This window comes from Labrus bergylta, chromosome 4, assembly GCF_963930695.1.
Source record: "Labrus bergylta chromosome 4, fLabBer1.1, whole genome shotgun sequence".
NCBI classification, from domain to species: Eukaryota; Metazoa; Chordata; class Actinopteri; order Labriformes; family Labridae; genus Labrus; species Labrus bergylta.
The window spans coordinates 11,813,971-11,838,875 of NC_089198.1; the positions used below are offsets into that span (position 1 = coordinate 11,813,971).

The window sequence follows — 24,905 nt, forward strand, 5'->3', positions numbered from 1 at the left end:
ATCCCCCCCCCCCCCCCCCCCCCTCGTGCACACACATCAGTGCCAGCAGGGGGGAGCGTGTGTGGGCAGCAGCCAATCAGAACACAGAAGCTTTAGTGACATTAGAGACGCACACATGTTCACACTTTCACACTGACACACTTTTTATAGGACGGATACAGGCATTCAAATTATCACACTCACACTCACACACACACCTACACACACACACACACAAAAGCACTAACACACACATCTGCCCTGTGTGAGCGTCTGATCCGTCCGTTGCGAGGATTAGTGTGTTGTTGTTATTCTGACGTTAAACTGAACTCCGTAATCTCTCTGACTCTGGCTCCTCTCTGGGCCTGGTTCTCTGATTTCATGTTTTTATGATTTCATGTTTCATATCGAGATGGAGAGCTTTGATATCAAACTGATTTAGACGCCGTGTCGTGTGAGGCAAGACTGTTATGTAATAAACTGATGTATAATGTGATGTCACACCAGTGTAGAATTTGTGCTGTGAGCGGTTACACAGAACGACACATGAGCAGGAAACACGGAGAAAACAAAAGCCCCCCCGAGCAGCACCACACGGAGATATCAGAACCTTAAACATACAAGCATGTAGAGATGCAAAATGCATCTTGATAAAAAACATTCAAACACATTGAACGTGTAAAGATAAAAGCATGAAACATAAATACAGACAAAATATCACCAGTTTAGTGGTGATAATGAGCAAACAAAATGATTATTAAAGCATTAATATTGTCATGATTTGGTCTTCTTTTGTTTTTTGTATATTTCATATTTTAGATTTCCTTTCTTGTTTTATTTTGTCTCATTCGTCCCTGGTGTTTCTTGTTTCTCTTCTCTGTCTTTCTTTATCTTAATGTTTCCTAGTTAAGTCTTTAGTATTTCCTGTTTTATTTTGTAAGTCTTACCCTCGTGTTTCTCTATTTCCTGTGTGTAGTGTTACTGTTACATTTTTGAGTTCTATGTGTGTCTTTACTGTTGTTATTTTATTTTGTAATTCTTGTCCCCATGTGTTTCTTGTCTTGTCTCACTTCCTCCCTTTGTCTGATTTCCCTCCATGTTGATTGTCCTCATTGTCTTCACCTGCGTCGTTAGTCTCACCTGTGTCTGATTATCACAGGGTCTTATCTCATCTCCTTTGGTAAAGGATGGTCCAGTGCTATCCTAAGCTAAAGGAGGTTATAAAGGAAGCACCTTTCCTTAGCTTTAAGAGAATTCGAACGGCTCTTATCATGGCTGCTACTTAAATGCTTCCGGGTCATTTCACTCAGTTAGGAACCTTCCTAAACAAAAATGACAATTTGAACGCACCCTCAGTGTTCCTGTCCTCTTGTTGTTACTTCATTGTCAGATTTTCCCCGTGGTCATACGTCTACTTACCTTTACCAGTTTTCTCTTGGTAGGTTTTTGTTGGCCTTCAAATTCATGTCAGCCTTTGATTTTTCTCTCTACATAATAATATGTTCTACATACATACATGCACTCATCCAGTTTGATAAGCATAAATAATTGTCTTAATAACCTTTTTTAATTATATCTCTAACGGTCCTGTGTTTAGATATTCATTCTAAGTGATGGGTGAAGAAAATACATTTCACACTTTGCTGATAAGTCATATTTTGTTTACAAAATATGTACACCTGATTTCATACTCATCAGTTCATACTCATTTTCTAGTTCCCTCACTGATTGAGTGTTTGATTATGGTCGATTAAATACTTGAAGATTTACTGTTTTAGAAAATAATTCTTAGGGGACAAAGAGTTCAAGTTAGAGAAGGAGGGAGAGGACTTAATGAAAAGAAGAAGAAGAAAGTTGTTAAGTATAGTGCTCTTCTGTCAAAGACTTTCTGGAGAGATGCCCTGCTCTCTTCTCTGTCACATAATCATACTTTGAAAACACACTCCAATATAAACAATCAGACATTCTCTGATAATATGTCAGTAAATGTTTGCTCTTTCAAATAAAATTATTCCAAAAAATTATGTAGAGATGCTTCTGCTGCATGTGAATTCATCTGTCTTCTATCCACAGCATGTTATTAAGAATTGAGTTGTAGCTTTCATTTCATAATTCACGATTATGTGAGGCTGCGAGCATTAAAAACGTATTAGCTGAGCGCATTGTTGATTTTTTTTGTTGTTGCTCTAACTAAAATACTTTTTCTTTTGCCTAAAACTTTCATACAAATACAATTTTAAGTTCCTGTAAAATGAAAGTTTTTTGTGCTCCATATCGTCCAATTATTGCTCAGGAATAAGACACATCCCTATAGTGAAGACGCTGATTACTGTAGAAGTTTATATAAAGATAAACTTTTCCGACATGCTAGTAAAGACCAATATGTTCAAATAGAAAGACTCGGTTTCCCATGATGCTCAGCTTTTCTAGTCCAGTGACACAACCCTGAAGCAGTTTAGACTGAGTGTTTATGGATGTGGTTTGGTTTGCTGATGTGATTAATGAAAGATGCAATAAATGAGATGAATCTATTCTAAAGGATGATGTCATCTTACCAATGTTTACGACAAACATCAGGTTTATTTACCTGATGACAGGAAACCAGAGAGAAAACACCTGCACTTGACAAAGAGTAAGGTATTTTACCTGCTTTTTGTAAAGTGTCTTGAGATAACACTTGTTATGAGTTGACGCTATACAAAAATAAATTGAAATTGGAATTGAAAAAAAAAAAAAAACTTTACCTGTGTGAACTGATGACATCACCTGTCCATATGAGTGTTGTCTCTGCAGCAGAGAGTGTGCTGCACTCTGTCGGCTGGCTGGGGCAGGGTCAGGTTATGGTTATGTAATTCTGTCCAAGTTGTGTCCAGTAAAGATTAGAAATTGTATAACAGAAATTATGCAAGTGAACGCTGCTAACCTTCTGGCAGCAACGTGCTTTTAGAATTATGAATTTATTTCTGTAAATGTTTTTTTCTTCTGGTATTACATTCACAGTGCACAGATTTAGACTTGATTAAGATACTTGACAAATAAATCCTGTGTGTGTGTTTGTGTGTGTGTGTGTGTGTGTGTGCGCGCGCACGTGTGTCTATAATGTGAAAAAAGTTTGGTAAAAAAAGGAATCATTGGAAGAGCTGACTGTCACTGCTTGTTTGCATGTAAATGTGAGGAATAAAAGAAAATAACAGGTTAGAGGACACTTTATTGGACAGGATTGCTGAACATATGTTAAATAAATAAAAAGATTATTTCATGAAAAATAAATGTTTGTGTTGTGTTTCAAAAACGTCTAAGAGCTAAGTCTGCATAATAATAACAATTAACACGTATTAATATTGAATCAAACTATTTACATGGATTGGATAAGTTCTTCTTAATAATATTCATGACGAGCTGGAGGAGTGTCATTTAGGGCTGAAATGTGTCCACACAGCTGCTCCCCACACTGTGAGGCAGGCTGAAGCTGGGTGTCTACATCATCCAACCCCAGTGTTTCTTATACTGGCTCAATGGTGTCTCCATCTCTGGGGCAGAAAGTGTGCAGAATGGCACGAGAAGCTACCACCTCCTCAGCACACACAGGGCTCACTTCCAAGGCCTTGAAGAATATGCAGCCCCACCAGTTCTTTATTACAAACGCTCGCTCAATAACAGAACAGGTCTTTGCAATGGTGCCTGTTGATCCCCGGTGCATATGACAGCGTTATGAGGGTGACTGGTCGCAACATACGGGGATATTACGCAAAATGCTGTAGCATTGATGTGAGAAAGGCTTTGAACAAACAGAGGGCTATTTTTTCTTAAACTCTTGAGCAGTGAACTCAGCCTGAAAAACTGACACTGGTGGTCACACCCAGCTTGCATTTGAATATAAAAGATGCATTTTCTGTTCAAGTAGAATTGAGCATCAGCACTTGGGGGCTTAATTCTGATATGGTAGCCATTAACGCGGTCAACAGCACTTGAGAATGCTGCAGATCCAGCCAGGCCCTGCAGATGATACAAAATGCAGCAGCAACACTCGTCTTCAACCTTCCTAAAAGAGCACATGTCACTCCGCTGTTCATCTCCTTACACTGGCTCCCAGTTACTGCTCGCATCAAATTTAAAACTCTGCTGCTCGCTTACAAAACAGCAACAAAAACGTCTCGTCCTTACTTTAACTCTCTCATCCAGGTCTACACTCCCCCCCCGCCCACTACGCTCTGCCAATGAAAGGCGTCTGATCCAACCTTCACAACAGGGTCCTAAGTCTCTGACTAGACTCTTCTCCTCTGTCGCCCCCCGGTGGTGGAATGAACTTCCAAACTCCATTCGATCTGCAGAGTCCCTCTGTACCTTTAAGAAAAAGCTAAAGACCCAGCTCTTTCATGAATACCTACGATCTTAATGATGATGATGACGACGATGGTTTTAATATTATTGATGATGATGATTGTTGGTGATGATGAATATTATTGATGATGGTTTTGTTGATAACGGCGACTTATAAGATGGTTTCTATACTGATTAGAGCTCTCAACAACTGCCCTTAATGTTGTGCTTTGCCTCTGGTCACTTCCTGTCAGCACCTGTGTGTCCAATCAGACTCAAAGCTGATCGTTTACTCTTACTGACATTGTTTCCTTTTTTCTAGATCCTTGCTTGTGTTGTACTTACTGTCTGATGTACGTCGCTTCGGATGCTAAGCTAAGTGAATTGTAGAATTGTAGAACCTCCAGAACAAATCCCCATGCTGCTGTCGTCCGGGTCTCGGAGCGGTCGCAGCTCAGCCTGCAGGTTCTCACCATCTTCTCCCTCTCGTCCACACTGTAAGCTCCTGAAGCGTCTGGAGGGCATCTGAGAGTGTCAGGAAGGTTTTTTCCTCAAGTAACATTTTTAGTTCTACTGGGTAAATGCATTAGGCTTTGATGTTTTTTTCTGCAGTTCAGGGGAATAATCTTGGTCAAAGTAGATTTACCCTTTTTTGTCTTTGACTCCCTGCTTGTCTCAGGATAGCTTCTTTTGCTGAGTAGTCCACAAACTTGAAAATAAGCGACCTCTGAGCAGCGTCTGGATTTTTTGATTTTGCTGTGAAGGATTGAACGACTCTCTCTATTTGCAGATTAACTCCAGGCATCGGCTGAAGATCTCCTTCACAAATGTCCTTGCATCCTTTCCTTCACTGCCCCTCAGGAACTTGGTAGATTCTTAAATTATTATTCTGCAAATCTTCACACCTAGCCGTTAGGTCCATCTCCCTGTGCAGCAGGTACCTGATTGCTCTCTCGTGTCTCCTCCTGGTATCTTCTTGCGGTGTTAATACGGTCCTCCACCTCGGTGGTTCTTTTTGATTCTGAGTCGTGTGTGCTAGCATCAGCCCCACCACTTGCAGTAGGTTGAGTGTGTAGTTTTGTCATTCTTATTCTTCAAGTTCTCCTACTATTTGCCTCTTACTGACAATGCCATCTTAAAATGGTATACTTTAGTTTTGTTAGGAAATTATCAGTTGGACAGACAGAGCTCAACACGGCGTCACCGGAAGTTTCCTGATCCTTCTAATTAAAACAATTTGAATAAGAGCCATAAAAAAGCCAAAACATTAATATTTGGTGGCATCGTCAGAAATCTAGCAGTATATATATATATATATATATAGAGTAACCGTTTGAAAACGATGTAACGTTAATGATAATGCTAAGCAAGAGACACTCAAATGAGTAGTGGCATGAAATACGGTTTCTTTTATTTGTTGAAAATAAAGAATTATTGATATATTATATTTGATTATTTAGTGAAATACACTCAGTATTATCACTGAAATTCATGCCATTATGTCGTGATGATCCACAGCCGTCCACGAGCAACACGTCTTAGTTGTGCGACAGTGATGACATTATTGTCAGCGGCTGGGGAGTTAACAAGTTGTGTCCGAAATAAGCTTGTGCAGACGACCTTTGCCTTTTGTCGACAGGAATATCCAAAAGAAGAAGAATTTGTGATGTGGAGCTTGACTGTTATGCTCCTTTGGGCTTTTTTTCAGATGGAAGGCGGCACACACTGGCATAACATGCGAGGCGCTTCCTGACGGATGGATGCTCTCCAGGAGAGTTGTTTGGCCAAAACAAAGATTTACCAAGGAGAGCGCCATCCTTCAGCTCAATATCTTTGTTTAATGCAAACTAAATTCTTCCTACTTCTTGCCAAGTTTATATGCGGTGAAGGATCCAGGAGGTCATTTAAATATTTACTTGTCCTTTCAGCAAATAAAATATGCCAACGTCAAACACAGCAGTTCTTTTCCAGTAAATCTGTATGAGGAAGTTGAGCACTTCCTCAAGTCCTGAAATGTCTTCCTTTTCTTTATTCCCTTGCAGCTAACTAACAGTTAACTTAATGATATGCTGTAATCAGAAAAGGACAGACATCAGAGAAAGTTCAAATCTGGAGGAAAAAAACAACTGGGTCTTCCCACAATACAATGCATCATTCAAAATGCCTGTGAAAAGTCAATTCAGTCATATTAAGACGGTACATTGGTCCTTTTTTGTTTTTTTGTTTTACAGACTTTTCCTAATAAAGGAGTCAAAAGCCCTTTGACTTCCTGACCTATCATTCCTATCCAAAGAGTACCTGAAACCTTCACTTTTTGTGTCCACTTAGCGCTCCTTTCTACATGTTTTATTGTTGCTCTACTTGTTGGCATGTTTCATAGCACACAGAATATCCAACATGTTCTCTGTTGTTGCTCTGCTTTCCACTGATGAACTCTGCGGTTTATTTCTTCTTTTCTCTTAGTGCTCCATGTTTGTGTCTTGTTTTTTTTGCCTATAAATCACCATTTTCCTGTTGTCCCGCAGAGGGTGGGATTATCTGGACTATTGAGGGAAAAGATTGCAGTTCAGGCCCAGTTCCCTGACTCGAGTGGGGAGGAAGTTGCATCTGATACTCCCTGCCAGCAGAGGGCAGTGCTCCTTGGAGAAATACTGGATAAAACAACTCAGCCATGTCAGTTGAAACTATTCCACTTTGAAGTTGCTTTTAAAATGATTAATTGATTTCAGCTGAGTGTATGTTCTTTACCCCAGGCTTTAAGCTTTGTCTTCACCTGCTAACAGAGCCAGGAGAGGGATTATTTGTCTCCGAGTGCACAAACCTTTTTCTTCAGTTTAATTGTTCTGTGGTGCCACTTTTTACAACAGTCACTTGGTAATGCTGGGCTTTCCGTCAGAGGGTCCCTCTCACAACATAATTGAGGTAATATTTTAAAACCAACAACCCTTCAGGAGTAGGCAGAGCTTCAACTGCTTCACAACATAGACACATTAAATAAAGCAGGCCAAAAACTAACACACAGTTTTTTTTATTATGCAAAAGCACGAGCGCAAAACAGCCAACAACATGTTTGTGAGACTGTTTGTGTGGTACTGCTGGTTGTAGGATAAATCCCCCTTCAGAGATATTAAAACCATCCTTGTACGAATCCAAAATGGACAACAATCCCCCGAACCCCAGAGTCACTCATAAGTCCTAATTACAGGAGGAAAGTCAATGTGGGCACAGTTTTGTGTACAGAGTGAGACCTCCTTTTCATTAGAACTCTTTGTAACATAAAGCTGGGCGACCTGCATCACCTCCACTTCAACGTGAGGTCAGATACAGTGGAGACGCAGGGAGCATCTGGGAGTTTTTCAATCCATGGATGACAGGAGAATTAAAGTCGAGGTGATGCTAATGTAAAGGTCAACTCTGGAAGGTAAATCCAGAGTCAGGTCAAAGGTCGATTTAAGACTACGGCTGACTAATCCAAGCGGCAACCTCTGTTTTTTTTTTTTTAAGTTAAGGAAATGCACGTGTAAAAAAACTGACTGATTTTGAATCCATTCTGTTGAGTATGCTGTAAGCTGAATAGATGTGTGGGGTGTTAAAATAGTCAAACTAGTTCAACTAGCTACTTGCAGTGACACTCACTCCCACTTCATGGTTCATCAACTACGACCACATCCTGCTCCAGGTTTACTCCTCAGCCTGAGTATTTGTCCAGGACAGATGAGATGAAGGTCTTTCAGAGAAATGGAAGAGAAGCTGATGACAGAGGAGTCAAATACAGGGGAGCCCCACCCACAGACAAACACAATGCCTGTGATGCTGTGTGACACAGTGCGTTTAGGCAAGGCAGAAGTTTTCAGTCCTGGTAAACAAGGATGTTTACATAATTTAACATTTATCTACCTTGATACGCGATACATGCAAATCATTGTGACCTAATACCTTGATCAAGATGAGTCTTATAAGAAATCCTACACTCACTGGATATGATTCAGAAGAGCATCTTTTTACTTTCAGTGCTATAAGCCAAAGTTTGGATCATTTTAGAAACTATTTCATTCAGTACTTTGCAAACAAGGCTGCTTTTTCATCTGAGTTCTTCGAACTATCTCAAACGAGGTCAAGGGTTTGATACCCAGCTCATGTCTGTATCCTTAGGCAAGACACTGAACCCGACATTGCTCTCACTGCCTTGTGGGTGATGTTTGAATGTGTATAAATTAGTTAATACTGATGGTCACTTTACAAAGCAACCTCTGCCATTAGTGTGTGAATGTGGTGTAAAAAGCGTACTGAGTAGTCAAATGACTTAAAATGTCCATTCACCACCACAATACAGTGTACAGTGCACGGTACAGTCAGGAGAGAGTGAGAGAGAGAGAGAGAGAGACTTGACTTTGCCAAATTGGTTTGTGGCTGACAGAAAAAGTCAAACTTAAAGCGCTCAAATGCTCGCCATGGTTGCTTACCCCTTTCTACCTCTTTTGATTCTATTGCACGCCTCACCTCTGACCGTCACAAAGCTTCAAACAGAACTACAAAGGGTCCAAACTACAATAACCTTGTGAGAGTTTAAGCATAAACTCTATGTCAGGAGTAAAATGTTCAGAAATTGAAATGGCTCTTTTTAATACGAGGGCATTGGTCAAGACACTTTACTCAAGGTTGCTCCCACTGCTTCTTCCACGGTGTGAGAATGTGTATGAATGGATTAGTAAATACTGATGGTCACTTTGCATAGCAGCCTCTACCATCAGTGTGTGAATGTGTAGGTGTGAAAGCCCTTTGAGTAGTCAGAAGACTGGAAAAGCGCCACACAAGCTCAAGGTCATTTATCATTTACCATCAGGGATCAAGGCCTGGATTGTCTTTTTCTGACTTAAACCTGTCTGGGAACAGATACATCTGCCACACTGATAGAGGTCTATCCACCCAGTTACACCTCCTCTAGTGTCATATAGAGAAGTAAAGAGGGGTGGTGGGACAGCTGCCTATCTACAGAGAGGCACTGAAAAGCAGAGACGTGGGCTTTGGGGTGTTTTAATCATTAGAATAATATGCCACATATGGGACAGTATATTAAACTCCCCATTCTTTCTTAAAAGAGGTCACTGCATTGGCCCCTTGACCCAATTCCAACCTCCCTTCATTAAACATTTTTTTTTAATTCAGAATAGCAAGAGGTCCTTGCCAAAGTAAATCACTCCTTACAGCTTGGTGTCTTCCCCACTGAATTTAAGAGTGCTTAAGTTAAACCTCTTTTAAAAAGGGAACCTGGGATATTTTAACATCCAGCAATTTTACACTAATTTCAAACCTGCCATTCTTAAGCTAGTTTTTAAACAGCTCAGTGCATTTTTAAACTGAAAAAATAAATAGATAAGAAATGTTTCAATCTGGTTTCAGGGCACACAACAGGATCCATTTTGGCACTTTTACCTTTTGAATCTGTACGAGTTACCCCTGGGTGGTGTCATCAGGAGGCATGGCATCGCTTTCAATCATCAATCAATCAATCAGTATTTGTAAAGCGTCAATTCATAACAACTGTTATATCGATACGCTTTACAAAAGAGCATATGGGATAATATGCAGGAAGGATTTCTCCTTTGTGTTCCTCGCGGTCCTGTTGTCCACACTTCCTTGCTGCTGAGGGGGAGGTCGGAGCACGCCGTGTATGAATGAGGACGCCGGTGGTTGTGGGGGCAAAACAGTCCAATGGAGGTGGCTGGGCCTCTGGGACGTCGGGTCATAGTAGTGCCAGATCAGCTCGCTGAAGGTTGGGGAAGCTCCGTCTACTCAAGAGCCGGGACAAGGCTTTGCTGATGACACTCAGCTCTATGTGGACGTGGCTCCTGATGACACGACTTACATTTACTCACTCTTGCTTTATGTTGAAATGTTTTGTTTTTCAGAAACTTGTCTTGCCACCTTGAACAATGTTCTGGTTTTAAAAACGTCATCATTACAAACCAGAAAATGAATCTTTATAAATGATAAAATCTTTAAAAACTGACATCACACTTTTACCAAAGTGCTAGAAATAGTGGGAATCTTGACCTTGAAGGAACCCAGTCACTACTCTGGCTTCACTCGTGGAGGGGTGGTGGTTCTTGACAAATATTGAATAAAACTTCTTTGAACAGAAACCAGGATCTGTTTGCCCTTTTAATATGTGCCAGCGCCGTCAGAGCATACATTTAGCCCATCATGCACCGTTCATCTTCAAATCATTTTCTGCTATGTTCTGTCTTATTCTGTCTTTTAACATGACATCCTTCCGAACTCAGCCATTAAGATGTGTATTGACTATGAAAGAGACATTTAGGGGAATACTCAGCTTGCTTCAATGACGGAGGTGATGACAAACTGAGCAAACAATTAATTATTTTGCGAACACTCAGATATTAGTTTAACGTGCAAAGGGCAAATACTGTCGATAATTGGAGTGAGGGAGGGATCACTGGTCGGTGCTGCCTCTCTCTCCATCTTACCTGTACCGGTGGAATAGCTCCACCCTGACTGAGAGGATATAAAAGGTAACATGTCCAGGTGAATCTTTCAGAGTTGGTCCATCCTCCAGTTCAACATGGGGACCAAAGAACTACGATCCACTTTGTGGCTCGTTTACGTTACGCTTATTGTCTACGCTCTGACTGATGATGATGGTGAGTTACATCTTACTGCGAGATGATCAGTACACACCGACCAAGATGAAATGATGTTCTCTATGTGTGTGTGTTCTGCAGGGAACAGGTCTACGTTCAGGTTTATGTGTGTTCTCCAGGGAGCAGGTCTACATTCAGGTTTATGTGTGTTCTGCAGGGAACAGGTCTACGTTCAGGTTTATGTGTGTTCTCCAGGGAGCAGGTCTACGTTCAGGTTTATGTGTGTTCTCCAGGGAGCAGGTCTACGTTCAGGTTTATGTGTGCTCTCCAGGGAGCAGGTCTACGTTCAGGTTTATGTGTGCTCTCCAGGGAGCAGGTCTACGTTCAGGTTTATGTGTGTTCTCCAGGGAGCAGGTCTACGTTCAGGTTTATGTGTGTTCTCCAGGGAACAGGTCTACGTTCAGATTTATGTGTGTTCTCCAGGGAGCAGGTCTACGTTCAGGTTTATGTGTGTTCTCCAGGGAGCAGGTCTACGTTCAGGTTTGTGTGTGTTCTCCAGGGAGCAGGTCTACGTTCAGATTTATGTGTGTTCTCCAGGGAGCAGGTCTACGTTCAGGTTTATGTGTGTTCTCCAGGGAACAGGTCTATGTTCAGATTTATGTGTGTGTGTTCTGGGAACAGGTCTATGTTCAGATTTATGTGTGTGTGTTCTGGGAACAGGTCTATGTTCAGATTTATGTGTGTGTGTTCTGGGAACAGGTCTATGTTAAGATGTGTTATATCTAGTTAAGACATGTATTTTTTAAAAAGGTTTCTTCCTTACCATACCCAGGTTTATATGGATGAGTGGCTCTGATACAGAAACATGGTGGAGTCAGACAGGAGAGTTAGAAAAAAGTAATCATAGTGAGCTCTTAAAGGAGAAAAGAGAAAAAGACAGAAAGACTATTTAATCAAGAATGGATAGACTCTTGTGTTTTGATTATTCCCACTGGCAGATGAACACCAGAATGCCTCGTATAATTCAATACCGTCGCAGTCATTAAATGCGGTAATGTCAACCATCACAACACAACAAAGCACACATGTTTTGAGCAATCATACCGTCTCAGACGGTGAGATAGATGAGCTAGATCCCAAAAGAGTGATCCATCAGAATCCTTCACCAACCAACAATGTGCAAACAGTGTTCCCCTAAAGTTGCTTTAGCTTTGGGACATCATTGAATTATTTTTACTGACACAGGGGTTTCACAGCTCAGATTTAAAATGTTGACATGGCGAGCTGAAATGCAGCAGCAAGCTTTTGGCCGTTGAAAAGACTTCTAAAAGACATCTATGGCTGACATTGATAAGACGTTTGAAACGAGTTCAAATGTGAACGTGCGTACCAGTTAGAGCTGTATAGGCAAAGTATCTGTGCATGGGCAGTCTCTGTCTCTGTTATCTTCCTCTGTTATGAGATTATTATCTTGTAATGATGACATTAATGTCTTGTTATGATGAGGTTATTATTTTGTTAGAATAAGATGAGGGTTCCATCTTTTTCTTCTTTGGTAAATGTAATGTGCTTCAGTAAAACAGAGGTCCAATTAAGATATTTGTATTATTGTAGTATGCCTGGCTAGTATTTTGAAACAGATTAGTAGATTTATTTGGCTAGCAGCTATGACATGGGTACATTGGACATATATGCACATCACGTAGGTGCAGGGCCGTGCAAAAACAGCAGACTGGGGAAGAAGAAGATAGGTGCGCACACTTGCACAAAAACTTCTAATTCATCACACTGTCAGGTGATCATTTTGTTTTTATCACCTGAAGAGGAGCTCTGGTCGAAACGTGATGTGATGAATTAGAACCTTTTGCGACGTTCGAGGGAGTGTGCGGGCCTATCTTCTTCCATCTTTTTCTTCCTTGAACCTGTCATTATGACATCTTTTGGGCTATGTAAAGGTAAGCAACTTAAAGCCTTACAAAAATGTGACACTTCATGTTAATGTTGAGAGGCCGGACTAGATTGGATCCATTCCAACCAATGAGTATTACTGCAGAGGCAGCTGAATGTGTTCAGCACTTTCGGTCCAAGACAAAATTCAGGGACAATCAAGTGTATCGTTTCATAATCCACTTTGTTTATGTAGCACATTTGAAAAACAACATTGACTCTGTTAAGAAAAAGGGGGAAAGCAGGAATACAATACATTCAGCTGGAACAAGAAAATGTTGAACATGTTTGTTGAAAAAATGACTGAAACAATCTATCAGGACTCAATCATAATAGTGTTTTTTTATCATACAAATGGAAACCTCTGCTGCTGTGTTCATGTTTCAGTGGAAGATCACAATCACATCGAGCACGTGTGCTCCACTTTCGGAAACAATCACTGGAAGACCTATGATGGAGAATTCTTCAGACTGCAGTCTGACTGTTTGCACGTGCTGACCTCAGAGTGTAAGGCCAACTACGAGAGCTTCAACATTCAAATGAGACGCTCAAATGAGAACGACATGCCCATCATCAGCAACATCATGATGAAGCTGGACGGGGTCATTGTGGAGCTTTACAAAGATTTAGTGAAGGTCGATGGTGACAAGTAAGTAAAGTCCCTTCATGAGGCTTAATTTATAAAAGACTGCAGCTCTCGTTTTTTTTGTACCAGACAGTAAACATGTTCATTTCTGCTGTAAAAAACTGGCATTTCCGGGGCTCTTTGAACTGCAGCCTCAAGTGGACACTCAAGGAACTGTAGGATTTTGCACTTCAGCATTGGCTTTATCTTTCATCACCGGAGGTTGGCACTTGGTGCCGATGTAAAGTACAGCATCACTGGGACTTTGTGTATCCCTCCACTTTAAGCAGCCAGTACACACAACAGGTATCCTCCAGTAACACATGTTATGCATAGTCAAGTATATATACAATTCAGTCAAGAAGTGTATTGGAACTTGAGATTAAACCGCAAGTATATCTCCGGCCTTAGCCCCGTCCTTTAGGTGTAACCCATCCCTCCTTCAGGTGAAGCCAGAACTCACTTTCTGCGACTTCCTCTCATCTTACAGGCTTTCACTGTCAGAACAGTTATTTATGTTTCTAATTAGACAATGACTTGTGTGTCAGCAGCTCCTATCTATCTCATTGTTTACATTAACTCTCTGTGTGTCCTACAGGGTAGAACTGCCGTATGCCAAATTCGGTGTGACAGTCAGGATGACCACATCCGCTATCTTTGTTCACTCCAATTTGGGAATCAAAGCTATCTGGAACATGGAGGACTCCCTGGATGTATGAAGCACACCCTCACATATGCACACATGCTTTCCTGGATGAATGAAGCACACACATTGTCACTTGGTTTGGACTTCAGTTGTACTCATAACCAAACCAAGACTTTAGTTAACAAGCCTATAGGATCTGACTGTGCAACAATATGAGCCTACAATAAGACAATAAGCCACTTGAGGCATGAACAGAACCAAATAGACGTCTGTGTCGACTGTGGACAGTCCTGGAGTGTCAACATGCTGTTAGAAATCAATTAACTATTTAAACCAGCTTGTTGTATATTTTGTCTAAATCAGTCAGCAGGGCAAGCTGGATGACTGCCTTTTCAGATTGAGTGACCAAAGCAAAGCTGGCATGATATCAGGGATTCTTTATGGTCTTATTTTGATACAAATTACGGCTGAATCAGGTTCAGACAGGAAGTGAGAGACTGGGGAGTAAGGTAGGGATCTGTAGCTAAATTGATTGGCTTTGTAGGTGGCTAGGCTGGATGGCAAAATAGAGGTCTTGGAGACAGTAAAAACAGGTGTAAGTGGTAGTGGCAGGCAGACATCAAACAGGTATGTAGTTAAGGCCTCCAAACAATGGCTGAACTTGAGCTGCACTTGCGACATAATCAAACAGTTATTGGTTCTATGATCGGGCAGAGACTGACAGACAAAACAGGCTTCTTGTGGAGAGGTATGATGGAGGTATGCAGGGTAGGTGTGTTGATTGGAGAGCCAACAGATTGGTTATGTTAAGGATCCATAAACACTTGGTTAGGCAAAAAGGAAAACAAACTGTCTAATGGGCAATATAAAAACAAGTAACATTAATCAGATTTTCATACAAATCATGTTGAAATCTTTTGATTTTGCCAATAAATACTGCAAACTACAGTCTTTTTGGTGTTTTGTTCACAGATTGTTTTGGATGACAAATACCAGAACCGGACATGTGGACTGTGTGGAAACTTTGACGGCATAGTCAATGATTTTATCGAAGAAGGTAAGGTCCTTGTCAGCATTATGTAGCGATCACACACTGTACATTATAGCAGTACTGTTACGCAAAGTTTCCCTTGCACTGAGTGTATATTGAATCGACTAGTGAATTCCTCTCAATGGGAAATTCTGCTATTGAAGGAGAAATCTGTTAATGTTATACCTGAGCCATTTTTCGATGGTCAGAAGATCAGTAGATAGAAAACATTTTGGAATTGCTCTAGATCACTTTTCAGACTCAAGGTGCATGGGCCCCATCCAGCCGTAGAACAATTATGTCCGGACCCACAAGATAATATCGTATATATATCAAAACTCATCTGCTAGTATGTACAATGCGCACCGCTGAAACTACAAACCCCAGAATGCAGTGCAACATAGGCAGATCAAGACCTGCAGGCTCCAGGTCCCCCTACATGCTGCTGTCTTCTGTAACAGTTTTCCAAACAAACAATGCTAAATCCAGTGCCAATCATTGTTCTTGCACTTTTTCCTTTAATCACAAAGTAAACTGTATATGGCTGAAATATTTGCACATTTTCAAGGGATTTATCACATTTCAAATGTATTCATTTGGCTTGTTGCAGAACAGTAATATTTGAGAGTGTCTTGAGGAAAAATATCAGGTTTCTGGGTGTTATAATTGCCTGCTATAAAACTAAGGCTAAGATTAAGATTAGCTCAAACTGCACTGAGCCCTGAGGTTACTCATTTCAAACAGTCTACAACTACTTTCATCTGCTAGTATTTGTATCTAACTGCAGCTGTTTTGCCTGTTTAGTTCATAACCTCTGGATTATTAAATGTACATCTTAATGCTACAAATATGCAGTATGGTAAACCTGAACATACTCAGCGAGTCCTCTCCTTCTGTTTACCTGAACTGAAAAAATAAACTGTTTGACATGTGTTACATAAAAGCAGACTTTTATCTAACAAATACTTCAGCAGTATAGAAGTTGAAAATATTTCCAAACATGAAACCCTTAGAGACTTAAAGTTCTAAAAGAAATGCTGTAATAAATGCAAATGTCTCCAAACAGGGGTGTGAACTGTTCGTTTTCTTTATCCTTATGACACTGGGCTAATCCCATATTGGTGTAATTGTGACTGTTCCATTAGGGTCTAAACTCTCCGTGGCCGACTACGCTGACATCAACAAGGTTGACAGCTGTGTGGTGGATGAGCAAAGCCAACTCCCATATTGTGATAACCGGGTAAGTCTACACTCTTTATCATCACCATCCTCATGATGATGATCATCAGTAACCTTGTAGACATCACTGAGATGTGACTCATATTCAAAATGATCTTGAGTTAATAACTGGAGCAGAGAAAAAAGGATCCAATAACCAAAAGAGAACAGATGTTGGAGTAAACACCGCACCCTAACCTTGTCACAGAAGGCAGTACATAAGTAAAATGGAGGGTGTGGAAGTCACAGTATGTTAAACAACATGTCCAAGATGGAGGCCGAAGCATCTTTGTCACATGCTGTGAGGGCACTCTTTGTCTTTATAACAGAGCTACATGTGAGTGGATGTATTTACATTACCAATGAATAAGTGCAAAGGAACATGCTGAAGACTAGAATAGTTTATGTTTAAAAACTGAACTCAAGTAAGACAAATTATCTCCTCTCAAAAAGATTTTTAATCAGTGATGAAACTTCTTTTTGTTTTCAGGGACAATGTGAGAAGATCTTTTCCGCTCCTGAATTCAACAGCTGCAAAAACCTCTTGGACAAGAAAGCTTTCGTTTTGATTTGCATGTCCGATGTGTGCTACAACAATACAGAGCCCATGCTCTGCCAGACAGTCTCTGAGTTCTCCAGGGAGTGTGTCCATGCAGGCGGCGAGCCGGAACAATGGAGGACCGAAAGCTTTTGCCGTAAGAGCGCTCCCACCTGAAGATTACTTGCCTGCCCTGAAGTACACACGGATGTGTTCGCTCTTTGCATGCATCTTTAGCATTTCACAGCAACAGTAAAGTGTTTGTCTCCACAGACAAGTCGTGCCCATACAACATGGAGTTCATGGAGTGTGGCAGCTCATGTCCTGACACCTGCTCCACACCTCAGGCCAGGAAAATATGTCATAACCACTGCCATGATGGCTGCAGCTGCCCTAAAGGTACACACACAAACACACACACACACACACACACACACACACACACACACACACACACACATATTTAACCCTGCTTTTATACATTTATTATAACAGTAAGGATGATTTTCTCGCGGTCCCTCCTCAGGAATGATCTTTGATGATATCACTGAAAGTGGCTGTGTTGCAGCCGATCAGTGTCCATGTGTGCACAACAACCAAGTCTACATGCCAGGAGAGTCCTACTATCACCACTGCAGATCCTGGTGAGACTGTTGACCTTTGGTGATCGAACTTTCAAACTGGACAAACAATAACTGTGACCAGAGGTGTTAAAGACCGACATCACATTCTTCTGCTGGGGCGGCAGTAGCTCAGTCTGTAGGGACTTGGGTTTAGAATCGGAGGGTCACTGGCTCAAGTCCCGGCACGGACCAAGTCCGGAAGCTGGCCTGGTAGCTGGAGAGGTGCCAGTCCACCTCCTGAGCACTGCTGAGGTGCCCTTGAGCAAGGCACCTTACCCCAAAACTGCTCTGGAGCGCTCGCTGTGGGCAGCCCCCTCACTCTGAGACCTCTCCATTAATGCATGTCCATAGGATCCTGTTTGTGCGTGTGTGTGTTTTTCGGCCTATGTTTGTGTAGCATGTTCATTGAACAGAGTGTAATGAAGGATAAATTATTATTATTTGTGTATTTAACCGTGCTACCCACGCCGGGTTGTCACTTTTAAATTAAGTTTCTTTGGAATACTTTTTTGGAAAGTGTTCATGGCTGTAATGTAGTGGCAAAGATAATCGTAGTTCTGAGACAAAATGTGTGTGTTTTTCTGTTGACAGTGTGTGTGCAAATGGTCAGTGGAAGTGCACAAAAGAGAACTGTCCAGGGTCCTGCTCCGTGAATGGAGGATCTCACATCAAAACCTTTGATGGCAAAGACTACACCTTCCATGGAGACTGCTCATACGTTCTAGTCCAGGTAGTACACATCATCATCATCTACAAAATTGCATAAAAACCCACACACACCACTGTTATCCCACTGTACACATGGAGCATGACTGAGCTCTATCTGTGCAAAGTCACACATTTATGTGGGTTGTACGACCGATCAAAGTTTGTGACTTTTAATATTGAACTGTGGTCAGTTGTCTGTGTTTCAGTCACAGTGAGAGTTCTTTTTTTTCCCCATCTTTTTTTTTTTTTGCAGCAAACTCAGCGCTCTGCATTCATGGTGCTGGTGGACCTGGAAAGGTGTGGTGTATCTGACAGTAAGACCTGCCTCCGATCTGTGACCGTGGCCTTAAACAACAACATTTTCGTAAGCTCCACACACATATACACTTCACTTATTAGACCAATACCCAGTGATAAAAATGAAAACATTTTTTTAATTTGCAGTCATTAAGAAAGGGGCATGACCTCCTATTTGGAAGGAATTTTTATCTTGAAGCATTAGTTAATAATCACTCACATTTTTTTGGTTCTGGGAATCGTTGACATCATCATCAATATGTTTCAGACATTGACTTGTGTGATAAATGAGGCTTTTACAACCATAATGATCAGTAAATGAATCAATGTGGGATTGCCCACATCCCTAAGCTTCCCACAGTCTTGACTCATTCTCGTTTTATGGATTAGATTGGGTTTAATTAAAGTTTCACTACTTTTCGATAGTGTCAATCCTTCAAATAAAAATGATTGTTTGGTTTTCAAACACGTGTAGTATCAAAAAGAAATTTTTAAGGACCTTAATTTAAATATTTGAACGGATAGTTTGTGTAATGGAGGTGGGGTTAATGTTGTTGACGGAGGCTGTGGTGGAGGGGCCCGTCTTCTCATGGGGCCCAGAAATCCCGGAGACGCCCCTGTTTGTCTTCACTACATCACTCTGAAATAGAGGATTGTGATTGACAGCTGGGAGCTCATGCTGTCGAACGTATGAGAACACCACCAACATAGACACCAAGCGAGGCTAAAGTTTGAAAAAATATGAAGAAATGCTGTTTTATAAAATCTAAACATGTATCTCTCCACAAAATGACAGGTGATGGTAATACAAGCATCTGGGAAAATTCGTGTGAACCAGATAAATTCTGAGCTTCCACTGTCTAACAGTGAGTATCTTTACACTATATTTCAGTAGAAACAAAGCATGTTACCAATGATGAGCAATGGAATCACAAGTTAAAGGCTTAACCAATTCAGTGAAAAGGGACAGCTACTATTTTGAAACCTGCATCCTATCTTTACATATTTTGGGGCCTAATGATTAATTGATTCCAAAAGTTTAGTAATCACTCCAGTCAATACTTCAAAGAGGAACATTTCAAAATGTCTGAAAGAGTGCTTTACAGCATGGAGGCCCCAAAGTATATGTGAAAACGGCCCAGATTCCCATTAAGATACTGAATAATATCAAGTTACTGATAGATCAAACAGTAAGGTTAAATTTCAGTTTGCTGACACATGTTCGATGTTTCTTACTTCTGCAGCGGACCTCGTTGCGTTCAAGCAATCATCCAATTACATCTTCGTCAAGCTCATGATTGGCATCAAGCTTGTCGTCCAGTTGAGTCCAGCCATGCAGGTCTTCGTCATGGCCGATTCCTCACTTAGAGGTGGTGTTCAAGGTATGCTTCCACAGTGTTGTGTATAGAAACCACACCTTCCATATGTAACCTGTAACTGTATCTTACATTTAGCTGTATTTCAAATCTGACTTGTTTCACTAGGTTTGTGTGGGAACTTCAACAACAGGATGAATGATGACCTCATGGGTAGCGCTGGTCTGGTGGAGGGCACCGCCATAGCATTCGTTAACTCGTGGAAAAACACAGCCAACTGTCCCAACATACCTCCACGCTTTGGACATCCCTGTAACCACGGCATCAACAAGGGTAACACTTCTCCTGTATTTGTGGTATCATCCCATATTACAGAAACTACACATTAGAGTTAACCTTGCCTTGTTATTTTCTAACCACCTCATTTCTTTCTTTACACGGTCACAGAACAATTTGCACGGTATTGGTGCTCCAAACTGCTGGATAACAAAGGAGTGTTCGCACCCTGCCATCACGCTGTCGACCCTAACTCATTCAAAGACGTGAGTCTGCACAAACAGGGCTATAATGACAAACAAACCTAATAACTGATCCTTCATTCATTTATCCTTTCCCGCTGTGTGTCTTTACAGATCTGCATGTACGACAGCTGTAACTGTGATAACAGTGAGGACTGCATGTGTGCTTCTGTCTCGGCTTATGTGTTGGCATGCTCAGCAGCAGGAGTCACTCTCAGGAACTGGAGGAAAAACATCTGTGGTGAGAAGAACGACAAGGAGCTTTTTTTATTTACTGTTGTCATATGATCACATGCAATATCAAGTAATCAAGTGCAGCACATTTGATGTGATCAATGAAGTCATTAGGGGTAGGTGAGCAATAATGACCTGATCTTAAAGGAGCAATATGTAACTCTGACATCTAGCGTTTAAAATTGGTACTGCGTTCAAAAATTAAAAAAGTTTGAAGAGCTGCCCTCGTCTCTCCTCAGGTCAATACACTTTATGTCAGGAAACAACAATCTATCAATACAACATGACCAGCTGCCAACGAACCTGCCGATCCCTCAGCCAACCGGACCACTCGTGCCAGGCCAGCTTCGTCATGGTGGACGGCTGCGGATGTGCAGAGGGAACATACATGAACGACGAGGGCAGATGTGTGATGAGCAAAGACTGTCCCTGCTACGATAAAGACAACATCATTCCTCCTACAGAAAGCGTGTCAAGAAACGGCAAAACCTGGTAAAGACAAAGTGTAACCATGAAGTTTAATAACTCTTAAGTTTACAATGAGCCGTACAATTTCACTTCACAGGGGGGGAGGGGAAGGGACAAACATTTAGTTCAGCAATATGAACACATTTGGAGGGCTCCTTTCTGAACATTGGCCCTAGTGCAAGAAAAAGTTGAATTCTCATAGACCAGGGTTTTTTTATTTTCATCTGGGAGCTTCTTTGAAAAAAAAATGGATACAACCACACTCAGCTGCAACTCTTCAGAGGTTTGATCCTGGACAGTCACCACCAGTGAATGATCTTTAGTCAGTCAGACCCTGAGATGGGATTAGCAGAGGCAAGCTATTCAGTGTTCAAATGTTCTCAATTCACCCGATATAAGGTCGAAAATAGAAACGGAGAACATCAGGGAGAGCCTGATTGTGTAGGACACAGGACTCGACAGCTGTAGGAACCAAAAAAGTAGCACAGGGTAACACGGTGAAAAGTTTGAATATCCATCACCTTACAAACGTCGGAAAGGACGCAGGATGGTGCGTGAAGATGACGTTAACAGTGTCTCTGTGCCTCTTTGTCCTCAGTTTCTGCAGACATGGAGTTCTAAGCTGTTTAGGAGAACCACAACAAGGTTAGTATCAGAAATATATCAAAAGTCCTACAATTCTAATCACTAAAATGTTTTAAAAGCTTTTACTTCACTGAATGCATCAGTGGTTGAATTATCCTCATATTTGATCCTATCGAAATGGAAAGGTGTTGACACTTACTTTGAGTTGGCTTCCATATCAAACTCAAAGATGACAGTTATTTTAAATACAGAGGATAACTGATGTGAATATGTACATGACTCCTGAGGCCCGTACTTTCATTCATTCAACCTTTAGTTATACTTGAGACATTACCGAGGGGCATCGCTCACTTACAAGGACATCGAGTCGTTACAGAATCAATTAAAAGACAGACAACAAATCATTAAAAGAACAAAAAGACAAAAAAAATCAACAAACCAGGGGATTTCTAAGAAGCTAAGACAAGCCTAAAACTTACTCAAATAATGAAGCGAGCTTTTTTTTTAGTATAAAAAAATATACAATAAATAAAAATTTAATATTAAACACACCTCTGTGAAGCAGTTACAAACAGAGGTTGGCAGGTTTAAAATCAGGTCTCGAGATGAGATTAGAGATGTTGTATTTAATCCTGGTTGTAATCCTGATCAAACCTCAAGTTTCTGTTGTCAAAACATTTCCTAGGATTGTGATTACTTCGGTTTTAAAAATCAGGATCATCCTGATCCCAGCAGAGGGCAGATTCAGACAGGTTTACCGGGGAAAATGTAAGAGAAATGGCAAATATGTCAAACTAAACCACATTTTAACAATATGCTTAATATTTTAAGTGGTTTATGTTGTGTGCTGCTGTCTGTCTTGGCCAGGACACTCTTAAAAAAATAGACTTTTCATTACAACAACTTTCTTTTCTGGTTAAATAAATGAAAAATAAACTCCACTAGAGTGCTGTTATGCTTCAGTGACAGAGGTCACATTAGGGTTGTAAAACAAAATATTTTTGCTAATGACATATCTCACCAAACAGCATCAAAGTTAAACTATAAATATGTTATTTAAAACAGCTGTGTTTTTTTTCACAGGTCCACCTCAATGCATTTCCCCCATGGTGTACTTTGACTGCGCCACTGCTCAGCCTGGAGTTTCTGGGACTGAGTGTGAGAGGAGCTGCAGCAACCTGGACATGGCTTGTGTAAGTGTGGCATAAAACTCACACGCTCACAGAAGTCTCAGGGCCTGATTCACTGAGAATGGATTATTGCCACAAATAGCTCCAAAGATTGTGCATCACTTTCTCCCTCTATCTGCTCCGTCTCCAGGGCTGACTCACTAAGCTTACAGCTGTATAGTTTTGTGTCTGAATGTAGAGAGAAACTATCTGCACCTTTACTTTGTACGGAGCTGCACTCTCATGCTGACGGAGCTCAATCCAGTCCACATAGAGATGATAAAGTAGGAGGGGGGCAGGGGCACTTTTTAGACTTTATTGTGAGGCCAGACTCTAAAAATGTGACACGAGCCTCACTGTTAAAAACAAAACTTACTCCATGAATGTAGCAAGAAAGGACAACTGGCATCGTCGTCATGGTAACAGCTCCAGACTGTCTCCGCTGACAGCCCCGGGTCTAATTTAGCCCCTGGTTGTTTTAAGAATAGTGAAGTTTACATACTTTATCTGCAGATCAATTATTTTTAAGTCATACAGCAATGTCTTTTTGACTCATTTGCACACGTTTAGCAGGCACAAAAGAGGTGAATTGGTGAATCAGGCCCTCTGGTTTGTGTAAAACCCTCCACTTTGTCTGTCTGCAGATGAATACAGGCTGTTCATCAGGCTGCATGTGTCCTAAAGACATGGTGTCAGACGGAGCAGGAAACTGTGTCAATGAGAAGCAATGTCCATGTGTGCACAACGGACAGGAGTACCGGGCAGGACAAACTCTGACTGTGGACTGCAACATCTGGTTAGTACAAGGCTCAACATACACACCACAACTATTATTATAATATGTTTCAATTATATCAGTGAGTTCAAACAATAAAAGGGTAGCTAGCTATTAGCTACTGGCAACATAAAGCCAGGAATTGAAGAATTGTAGCCAATAAAATACAAGTATATTAAATGTTATTTCTTCTGACTCATCTCGTCTTGATTTAACTCTTTTCGATGAGGATAAAAATCCCCACACTGTTGTCTTGTTATCTAATGATCTCTGAACTCTGAAAGAACAATATCTACAGTCCACATTTGAACACATCACTTAACTTTTCCATCTCTCGTTTGTTCCTCAGTACCTGCCATAACAGAAAGTTCACATGCACCAATAAACTTTGTGATTCTGTTTGTGGGACCTATGGCGACGGGCACTACACTACATTCGACGACAAGAGGTTTGACTTCAATGGACAGTGTGAATACACACTCCTCCAGGTAAAGTGGCATGTCGTAATGTTTACAGCAAGTTTTAATCTTGATGACGTTGGTCTTTCCTCACAACAAATGTGAGGCAATCTTTGTAATGGAAACACAACTTCAGTTTACAACCACAGCTCCAGCTCAGCCAAGAGTTAGCCAATAATCTGCATCCTTCATTGCATCCAATGGCACGTCCTAACTCATGACCGTGCCATTGTCATGCCATGACCACCCAATGACCACGCCATGATTAGCTTAACAGTCACTTCTTGTTTTGTACTTACATGTTGAATGAGTCAGTATGTCTCCATGCAGAGTTTAGTGGAGCTACAGTTGTAGCTCCATTAGGTCATTTGTTTTGAATATTATGCTTCAGCTTAATTTTTCTAATTTGTTTGACTTTTTTTAAATCTCTGTTTTATACTTTGAGCGGTTTCATATTAAAGACACATGTAGGCTTTTTTGGCAGAATATATTACATATATTACAAAATTTGGGGGCTGATTTCATGTACAAGGTCAGGACTTGTAGTCATTACCTCCTCCTGTGTCTGTGCCTCACTCAGGACGACTGCAGCGGGGGTCAGGGCAAAGGACACTTCCAGATCATTTCAGAGAACATTCAGTGTGGAAGCTTGGGAACCACCTGCTCCAGGTCCATCAAGATCTTCATGGGGGTAAACACATCACTCTCTCACTGTCAGGACCTGTCAAAGTTTGGACCTGAACTATGACTCAAACTGTTACCAATAACCTTATTTTAATCATCAATGATAAAAAATTTTAAAAAAGTCTGTGATAAGGCAGGGAGTTATGGTTCTAAATCTGAGGGGAT

General features: G+C 41.0%; 1 protein-coding gene across 1 annotated transcript in view; it reads left to right on the plus strand.

Annotated features, from left to right (window-relative positions):
* The first annotated feature begins 10,876 nt into the window (after positions 1-10,876).
* The window catches only part of LOC109997590 (mucin-2-like), a 45,104-nt gene continuing 31,075 nt past the window's right edge, over positions 10,877-24,905 (plus strand). The window contains exons 1-21 of the mRNA XM_065953401.1: positions 10,877-10,961; positions 13,236-13,497; positions 14,072-14,186; positions 15,092-15,176; positions 16,295-16,389; positions 16,858-17,062; positions 17,179-17,304; positions 17,432-17,549; positions 18,120-18,258; positions 18,490-18,600; positions 19,330-19,399; positions 19,778-19,915; positions 20,018-20,182; positions 20,297-20,391; positions 20,482-20,608; positions 20,841-21,093; positions 21,668-21,714; positions 22,738-22,847; positions 23,468-23,619; positions 23,948-24,086; positions 24,637-24,747. Coding sequence (XP_065809473.1) covers positions 10,883-10,961; positions 13,236-13,497; positions 14,072-14,186; positions 15,092-15,176; positions 16,295-16,389; positions 16,858-17,062; positions 17,179-17,304; positions 17,432-17,549; positions 18,120-18,258; positions 18,490-18,600; positions 19,330-19,399; positions 19,778-19,915; positions 20,018-20,182; positions 20,297-20,391; positions 20,482-20,608; positions 20,841-21,093; positions 21,668-21,714; positions 22,738-22,847; positions 23,468-23,619; positions 23,948-24,086; positions 24,637-24,747 — 2,742 coding nt within the window. The 5' untranslated portion in view covers positions 10,877-10,882. The remainder of the gene's footprint in view (positions 10,962-13,235; positions 13,498-14,071; positions 14,187-15,091; positions 15,177-16,294; positions 16,390-16,857; positions 17,063-17,178; positions 17,305-17,431; positions 17,550-18,119; positions 18,259-18,489; positions 18,601-19,329; positions 19,400-19,777; positions 19,916-20,017; positions 20,183-20,296; positions 20,392-20,481; positions 20,609-20,840; positions 21,094-21,667; positions 21,715-22,737; positions 22,848-23,467; positions 23,620-23,947; positions 24,087-24,636; positions 24,748-24,905) is intronic.